Below are 9,843 nucleotides of genomic sequence, written 5' to 3'. Positions count from 1 at the left end.
CCATTTTGGTCAAATACCTGTTGTCATCGTTTCTGGTAGTAGCATGATTTCACATTCATAAAAGTTTTGATCGTTGCTTACAAAAAACTGATCCAAGTGATTTTTGACATTGTCATTTCAAGTAAATGTCTTACAGTTAATTCCATCAAGTAAGTAGTGTATTCCATCTGGCGAATATGGTTGGTGTGATAGCATGTCCCATCTAAGTTATAAGAGTTTCTGACGAGTTATCAAACTTGTGGGAAATTTAACATTATTGTGGTAAAACACTACATCTGTTTTGTTGATCAATTCTGGCCGCCTTTTCTGTTTGATGATATTACTCAATTTGTTTACTCAATGGCAGTACACTTTCGAATCAATTGTTAAATTGTCTGGTTAAAGCTCCAAAAAAAAAAATTTCCTTAAAATCCCACCAAAAAGAGCATCTCTCTTTAAGAACATGTGGAACTCGTATATCAAGCTTTGAAATGAAATCAATTTGTTTCATGTAATCATAAACAGTTAAATTTGATAAATTTAATCTCTTAGTGATTTCATGTGTTGTTATTTGGTAGTTTGCTTCAATCAGTACCTTTATTTTGTTTTCATTGGCTTCAATTGGCCATCCAGAATGTGGTGCATCTTCAATATTGAAAATCCGGAACAAAATTTTGTAAACCAGTTTTGGCACTGTCGTTCTGTCACTACATCTTCTCCATACACGTCACACAATTTTTTTCTCGCTTGAACAGCATTCTTTTTTATTACCGAAAAGAGCAAAATATGTCAAAAATGCTGCTTTCAATCTTCCATATTTGATGGGACACAAAAATAAACAATTGCACAAAATCAAATAAAATTTTTTACAAATAAGCCTTAAAATGTTAGCTGTCAAAATATATAATGATAATACGATTTAGAATGAAAATGGCAGGAAAAATATGACTAATCCGTCTAGTGGTAAAAAAAACGAAATTACTTTCTGAACAACCCAATAGTTAGATGTTTGGATTTTTTATTTTAATCCCTGCAAGATGTTAGAAATATTGATTTTTTATCAATATCAAGGCCAGTTTGCAACCCCTGATACAGAGTAAAAATTTATCCTAGAAAATGTTAATATTCAATAACCTGAAAGTGAGGAATGATGCCTTATGCTGCCTCCAACTATAGCACCACGCCTTGAAATGAATTTTGGAAAAGCTGCAGCCCAAGTAGATGAAAGTTCCTGTGATGCTATACTGTTTAATTCAAAGTTCATTCCTAAAACAAATTTAACAAATAATTAACATATTATCAAAATAAATTAACATTTATTTTTAACTTAAAAAATTAATTTTCTTTAAAGATAAAAAATGCTATACATGCACACACAATTTATTGTAATTATCTTCAGGTAAATAGTATGAATGAAAGAGCTTCATTAATTATGAACAATTATTTGCTGAGACATTATCACAATGCTGGGCTGCAATTTTTAATTTATTTAATATTAAACATATGTTCTCCATCTCAAATTAGTAATGTCTTGTCCCTGTACATCATACTTTTCCTGATAACAACAGAGTCATAGCAGTCATCTATTTAACTCTATTCAGGGAAAAATGTTTGAATCTGAAATCACATGACTTTTGTTCTATACTGGAAATTTGTATACAGTTAATTGGGGTCTCCTGCCCCTAAGCTTTTCATACCTGGTTTTGACTTTTATCTAATACCATTCTTGAGATTAAGGAAGGGCAGATGGACAATAGTGGGAATTTATAAGCCTACAATTTCAAAATTGCAGCCCAATCAGCAACACATTGAGACTGATAATGCAATTGCAATCATAAAAATGTCAAATGCAGCAGTGCAATTAAATTGCTTGGAGATCGAGAACATCTTGGATGGCATAACCAACACCTTTTTCAAATAATGACCTCAACAGTGCCAAGACAAGAGTGTGAGTGCTCTCACTCCACACCCAAATCAGAGCCTTGACTGAGAGAAAAGCAACTTTTGCTGCTGACAAAAGCTTTTTAGTTTATGCTCTAATGGTTCTGTGCCAGACAAGAAGATGACCTATGCTCAGTAGGGCAAACCTAGCTGATCAACAGCTTAGCCTATGTGTCTAACACCTAGGTACAGGTCAATTTCTCATAAAAAGTCCTCCCAGGAGGCATTGCCATCATGTTCTATTGCCTTACCTCACCAAATAAAACTTGTAGTGTAGTCATTTAAATTCCATGCATTTGTTACTTCATATCTTTAACATCAGCTAGAAGTTAAAGTAGAAGCAAAATAGTGCAGGCAAACAACACAGGATGAATTACTATTAATTATAAATTATGCAAATTTAATGTCAGGCTTATTAAAAATTGTCAAATCAATTTCCACTGTCAGTCAATAAATGGGATGGATAAGTAAGGTTATACCAGTGGTTCCCAAAGTTTTTTGATTCTAGACACCCTTGTTAAATCCAGGTTTTTCAAAGGCACCCTCTGTCAAATTCTAACAAGTACAATTTGCAAAATAGCCAATCATTTTTTTAATTAAAGAGTTAGGACATTAAGTAAAAAATAAATAAAACATAATTGAACAAATTTGATTAATTATTATTATTGGGATGGATGAGCCTGTTGACTGCACATTTTCTCAAATCTTGGAATCGAATTGGACACAGCCACCCTCATTTCCTTCTCCACATTGATTTTCATGAGATTCTTAGTTTTTATCACAGTGACAGCCAAAAATTCAACTTCACACAATAAGAAGTCTCAAATGGAATTAAAATTCTCCAAGCCTTACCACTCAGAAGGGATATTCATCTTTTACTGATATCCAAAATTCAGTTAATTTTATGCTGTTAAATTTTGTTTTCAACATATTGTCACAGGACAACTCAATAAGATTCTCTTCTTTTGCAGCAGTAAATTCAGATGGAGCACTGACATTAAATGGATCTTGAATCTATGCAAATTTATCAATGAGAAATATTTTCAAAATGATAATAAACCAGGTGGATAGGCTGTGATAATTGTTCTTCAAAAATAGATTTCATACCTCGAGAGAAATCAACTCCATTGGAGGTCAAAAACTGTTGCAACAAGGGGAAAACATTCTTTTCCTCCATTTTCATTTATTCTTCTTTTCCATAGTTTTAATTGCTTTATAAAAGCTAAAGTTTTCTCAATCTTAAAGTTGATTGAGAAAACTTTAGCTTTTATAAAGCAATTAAAACTATAAGTTGCATGTTGCTTCTCTCCTGGGAGAGATTCAGAGCATTCAGCTTTATAAAAATTTTCATTCAATTGTATCTGTATCAGTACAGATACCAATGCATTTGGTCCACTCTAAATTATTTTTGGATATAAAAATATCAAGGATCTTGGACAAGTCTTTAGCTTTAGCATCAGCAGTGATACTTTTACAAAAGAGAAGATCTTCTACAATGTTATTACTATCTATAAACTGTACTTAGCAAATCAAGTGAGCCACCATTATTATCTGCATCTTCATCCAGCAACCCAAATTCCTTTCCTTTTATTTTTTCAATTAACTGATCATTGAAGTCCTCCACTATGTGCTGTATTCTGCAACTAATGGTGTTATCAGACGAAGGCACTTTTGAAAGCTGCTTCCCAGCAGACTCACCAATCATAATGTTGACCATATCTACAGAAGCCGGTAGAATGAGTTCTTCTGTGATGGTATGAGGCTTCTTACATTTTGCAATTCTATGTGCCATCTTATAATATGGCACAATGGAATTGCAATATAAATTGCTACTGGCAAAGCATTGCTTGATATTGATGCTTGCTTATAAAAACTACCTTTTCCTTGATTTAACTCTCTTAACTTCCTAGTAAAGTAGACACGAGATTTAATAACCATGCTAGGTTGATTGGATTTTAAATGGCATTTCAACTTACTTGGTAGCATGCACTCTGGTGTCAAAACTTTCATACACAGTACATTGTGGCCTTTCTTCACCATTGACTTCTGTCGATATAAAACCAAAGTCCAAATAACTGTCATCATATTTTCAATATTTACACTTCTTCACACTCTTGCCACTGATTGACAACGTGCTCTCTTTACTTTCCTTCTCACAACGCTTATTACTGTTTAGTAAAAACCGATCCATTTTTAAAAATACATATGAGAAGAAATACCTCAAAAACTTCACTTGAATATAGAATCTCACAAAGTAATACTTCAAAAACTTTTACAATATTCAGTTGATACAATCTCTGAAAATTAATTGATCACTAAAATCACGTGATCCCAACAGCTATTTATATACAAACACAAAGTACCGAGAAAGTTCGATAAACTACTAAAACAATTAATAAAATTATTGCAGAGCATTATCCAGTAAACATTTTTAGAGGCTTCTGCAAACAGTTATTACTGAGTTAATGATTTGCACCAGGTTTGCCAGATGTTGCATCTTATCATATTGAATTGAAAATAGAAGTAAATTTAAAAAAATTTTATATTTCGTAGTGCCACGGCACACACTTGGGTTATACTGATGATGATAACACTAATTAATTATAGGCTCGTTCCAAAGTGATAATTTAATACATTTAAAATTTTATGCAATGTGTATATTTAAAAATTTTTCTAATCATTTCATTTAAGATATAACATTATTTAAACAGAGAAAATTGAACTTATTTTAAGTTATCATCCATCATACCATATAATAAAGATGGTCAAAATTGTTAATATGTTTTATATTAACTTCATCTAATAATGCAATTTATTCCTTAAATAACATATCAATCACTGTATTTTTGAAAGCTTAAAAAATATTTTTGAATTCAGAATTTCTAAATGGTCAGATATGTTGTTGCATGAGTTGCACTGCCAAGCCACATTTTAGTCATCATTATTGATTGCATAAACAATAAAATATCAGAAATATTTTTATTTAATGTAACTCAAAGTTTCCATGTAGTCATTGTTTTTTAAAAGTTACATAATCTCAAAATCCAGCTTTAAAAAGATTGGAAAATTAAATGAAAGAAAAAATAATTAAAATGCAAAATGAAAGTATAAGTCTGTACTCACCAACAGGATCGTCATGAGTGCTATGAAAACTAATTGAAAAAGGTCCTTGATTGATGTGTTTTTGAGCAAATACTTTAGCAATCATTTTACTCCTTTTCAATCTTACAGGTTCATTTATTGGACGATCAAAAAAACTATAAAATATTAATGTAATTATGTTATGTAAAAAACTAGTTAAGTTAATATTTTATTTCTATCTGATGATACTGGAAAAAATTGTACACTCTTTACTTAATTTCTACAATTTTCTTAACAATATCAACAATGATGCTGCCTGCAATTACTTTACCCAACTATATTTGGAAAAAACTGTAGCTGGTGTACCATCTTTGGACACTAAGAGTGCCTTTTAATCATACCAATCCTGGAAATAAATATCCCCAGTCTCCTAGAATGGTAGATCAATTTTTCAACAGCCCTAGTGGATCTTCAGTATACTTAATGTTTGATGTCACCAACATAGTAAATAATAGTAATTTCAGAATAAAAGATTGTAAATTATTTTCAATTCTGTTTATTAATCAATTCACCTTTGTTGTTTAGCAGCTATTATTTGTATTTTGTATTTTCCATACCTATGCAGTTTAGGAAATCCCATCTTGTCTACAGTCTTTTTTTTCTATTTCTTTTAATAGTTCTATTTGAGACAACTGCTCACAGATTATCTACCTTTTTATTTTATGAGGAATATGGAATAATAAAGCTTATGTTTTAATATTTTTAATAGATTAGTGTTTGATTTAGTAAAATGATGTACGAGTCTACAAAAAGTCTTTCAAGTTTCACATGTTAATATTGCATGCAGTACATATTTTAATTTAGTAAAATGCATGTTTAAAACTGAATTTCCTCAGAGAATTCTTTCCTGGTATCTGTGAGCCAGCGGATTTTTGCGGGTCTTTTAAAAAAAAATTTAAATTTTCTTGTTAATTAACTTTGGAAAAAAACCCCAAGATTTTGTACTAGATCGGATTTCACCAATTGTATCACAACTCGCTGAGGAAGTTTACAGTTAGGTGTGAAAAATGCACCGTCATCGTCAACAAGAATCGATGACGTGTCAGCTCTCGCACGAAAAAGTATAAAAGCTCGAATCTCCGTAACCTCAGCGCGATTCGTCATAGGAAGTTATACTTAGTAATAGTGTCACCGAAACTCCCGAGCCTCCATTCAGCGGACCCGATCCTGCTATAGAGAGAGGATCTCGAATAGAAGACACGGAAGACACCACACCCTGAACATTCGCCAATTCGCCCTGCCACCGACAGGTATTTTGGGGTATATAGGATTTGTAAGCGCTCTCTCTCGAACTCGAAAATTCGTGCTCGAATTTATGTAAATAGTAGAGATAACCGCTTTTAACCTCTTGTAGTGCTTAGTTGAGTATATAATAAATGCTCGTTTAGTTTTAAACCTGTTTCCTGTCATTTAAGGACGCCTATCAACTTGCTCACCTCCCTCCCCACTCGAACTGCCCTCCTAGCCATCCAACGACGCCGAGATCGGGCTTCACGAGCCTGTGCAGAGTAAGTGGTCATTGTGGGATTAACCCGTGGCCCGCTGCCTATCTCACACTGGTGTCAGGAGTGGGGTGAAGCCGACTTCCAGGCTTTTGACAGGTTGGTCAGTTTTAGACAGGTTCAGCTCAGACAAGTTTTGTTCGCCATAAACAGGTTTTTAAAAATTTTAAGCATAGTAGCATAGTAGAACTAGAATAGACGCATAGAAATGGAAGGCAAAAATCCTCGCGCAACTTTAGGAGGATTAGGTAGTTTGGTTCCGTTACTGCCTGCATTCTCAGGACAAGCAGAAGGTCCCCGCATTAGTGAATTTTTTGACTCGTTGGTAGATGTAGCAAAATTGTCAGGATGGACAAAAATGCAAATGTTGTCATTGGCAAAGCTTAGACTTACGGGAATAGCCCGAGAATTCGTCCGAAAAGATAGACGAATCATAGACATTGAAGATTTTGAGGAATTCAAGCGTGTTATGCTAGAGCGTTTCGAAAAGGTTCCTTTCCACCTTAGAGTTCATAAATTTTACACATGTGTACAAAAGCCGGAGGAAGATGTACAGACATACGCAGCGCGATTACAAGCCCTTGCTATAGAAATTGAAATAAAGCAAGAGGGAATAGATGCAGCGGAGACCGCAATGATTAAGCGCATACAGGATAAAGAATTAGATGAAAGATTAAAGGCTCAATTTTTAAATGGTATCACAATGCGCATTAGACAGCGAGTCATGTCAAGTGAACCAGCGACATTTGATGACGCATTAAAAGCCGCTATTAGCAAAGAAGAGATAGAGAACCTTACTGCACATCCTCGTGCTACTATCAGACCTATAAGGGAAGTTAAATCCTCTATAGAGAAACCACCGGAAGAGTGGGAATCAGTAAAATCAGCTATGGAAGAACTTCGAACTCGATTGAATGAAATTGCGAGCGAGTTGTCCTCTCTGAGACATACACAAAAAGATTATTGTCCGATTTCATATCCTCGTTTGAAATGAGTTAGGCCATCAGCGCAGATTCAACGTATAGACCACAACGAGATAGATTTCTCCTCAGAAGATAAAGAGCGATGGACAGGAATTATTCAAACAACGACCTCAACGAAACGAAACCGTAACCCAGTAGTTTTATGCTACATTAATAATGTTCCAGTGAAAGTTCGTATAGATCCTGAATTCAAGGACACAGAATTGTCAAACGAGGTTGCCAACAAATTAAAAGGGAAGGCTCCAGTGAAATTTGGAACTAAAAGTAAAATAACAGGTTTGGATGGAGAAACCATACAGACCATAGGTATGACATCTCCTATATTCAAGTTGCGTGGATACAAATTTTCCACCTCATGTAAAATTGTCCACTCGAATACTATCGCCCCTTTTGAAGGAGTGATTGGAGGAACACTTTTAGAGCAGGAGAAGACAATTCTCGATAGAGACAACGAGCGAATTATTTTACCAAATGATACAGTCAGTCATTTTTGTTCATGGAGAAAGAAAAAAAGGACAGGTCGTAGAAGAACGATAACCAGTGACGGGACGGAAGAAGAGACGAATCAACTCCACTTCATGCGCTCCACGCATCCCACAGAACAGTCACAGGTGATTCGAATTATCCGAAATGAAGTTAAAACAGAAATCAAAAGAAGCAACGTAGAAACAGGGGAAACCGAATTTTATTCAGAACCACCTTCCACAGAGGAGTCTCAAGAAGAACCGGAAGTAATTCAACATGAAGCCGAGGATAAAGGTTCGACGTTGCAAACCAGCTTAGACGTCCTTGCAAGCTGGATAAGGGCTTTATTGATCATCATTTCCTTGATAGGAGGACCAAACATGTCCATAGAAGATACATCAACACGGACAGAAACAAGTATTGATATTTCCCCTCAATCACGCATACCGATACCTATTCACCCATCGACCCTATTTCCTAAAATTAGAATAGGGCATTTAAAGAAAAAGAAGTCTCGTCGCAAATCTAGTATTTAGTAGGCAATAGTATTAGAAATCTTGCATGCTTTAATTAGGCTTAGAAAAATCTAGGTAGGATTTTGAGAGAGAGAGAGAGTAGTCAGTTCCACAGATTTTTGCATCATTCGATTCTGCAACTTGGAACTTAGATTGGAGTGAACTTTGTGAACTTTCGACCATGCAAGTCCCAGCGGATTCAAAGAGGAAGTTTCAACGGAACAGCTCCACCATCTGGACTGACGTCACTTCAAGGTCAACGACTGCACATCGAGAACATCAACAATGAACTTTGAAACTTTCTCCAAGTCACCTAATAGCCAGTATCGACAACTGAGTCACCAACAGAACTGTGACAGTAGATCAACAACCTTCTTAAGGACAAATTATCAAGTTATAAATCGCGTTGTGAATGCTAACGGCACATGTAACACGTCGATAGTTAAACTTTCTTGAATTAATTTTTTGTTGAATTGTTATGATCGGGAAATTTTTTTTGTTGTCGGAAAAGTTTTATCATTGTCGGAAAAGCTCATGTCAAGAGAGAGAGAGTGTGTATTCTAATGTTAAAATTATACTTACAAGTATAATTTTAAAGAAAGCGGAGAATGGTGTGAGCCCGCAGATTTTTGTGGGTCTTTAAAAAAAAAATTTAAATTTTCTTGTTAATTAACTTCGGAAAAAAACCCCAAGATTTTGTACTAGATCGGATTTCACCGATTGTATCACAACTTGCTGAGGAAGTTCACAGTTAGGTGTGAAAAATGCACCGTCATCGTCAACAAGAATCGATGACGTGTCAGCTCTCGCACGAAAAAGTATAAAAGCTCGAATCTCCGTAACCTCAGCGCGATTCATCATAGGAAGTTATACTTAGTAATAGTGTCACCGAAACTCCCGAGCCTCCATTCAGCGGACCCGATCCTGCTATAGAGAGAGGATCTCGAATAGAAGACACGGAAGACACCACACCCTGAACATTCGCCAATTCGCCCTGCCACCGACAGGTATTTTGGGGTATATAGGATTTGTAAGCGCTCTCTCTCGAACTCGAAAATTCGTGCTCGAATTTATGTAAATAGTAGAGATAACCGCTTTTAACCTCTTGTAGTGCTTAGTTGAGTATATAATAAATGCTTGTTTAGTTTTAAACCTGTTTCCTGTCATTTAAGGACGCCTATCAACTTGCTCACCTCCCTCCCCACTCGAACTGCCCTCCTAGCCATCCGACGACGCCGAGATCGGGCTTTATCAACCTGTTGCCGAGTAAGTGGTCAGTGGGAGATTGATCCCTGACCCGCGGTTTATCTCACAAAA

At 35.2% G+C, this 9,843-nt stretch overlaps 1 protein-coding gene across 1 annotated transcript in view; it reads right to left on the bottom strand.

Annotated features, from left to right (window-relative positions):
* The window catches only part of LOC111641645, a 15,660-nt gene extending 8,583 nt beyond the window's left edge, over positions 1–7,077 (bottom strand). The window contains exons 1-2 of the mRNA XM_023387846.1: positions 5,044–7,077; positions 1,114–1,245 (exon numbers count right to left, since the gene is read on the bottom strand). Of these exons, the coding sequence (XP_023243614.1) occupies positions 1,114–1,245; positions 5,044–5,128 (217 nt within the window). The 5' untranslated portion in view covers positions 5,129–7,077. The remainder of the gene's footprint in view (positions 1–1,113; positions 1,246–5,043) is intronic.
* Positions 7,078–9,843: the final 2,766 nt, after the last annotated feature.

Source organism: Centruroides sculpturatus, unplaced genomic scaffold, assembly GCF_000671375.1.
Source record: "Centruroides sculpturatus isolate CEXI.00-Female unplaced genomic scaffold, Cexi_2.0 scaffold1610, whole genome shotgun sequence".
Classification (NCBI taxonomy): domain Eukaryota; kingdom Metazoa; phylum Arthropoda; class Arachnida; order Scorpiones; family Buthidae; genus Centruroides; species Centruroides sculpturatus.
Note: the sequence above shows the minus strand (reverse complement) of the source record. Positions and strands in the feature narration are given on the sequence as shown.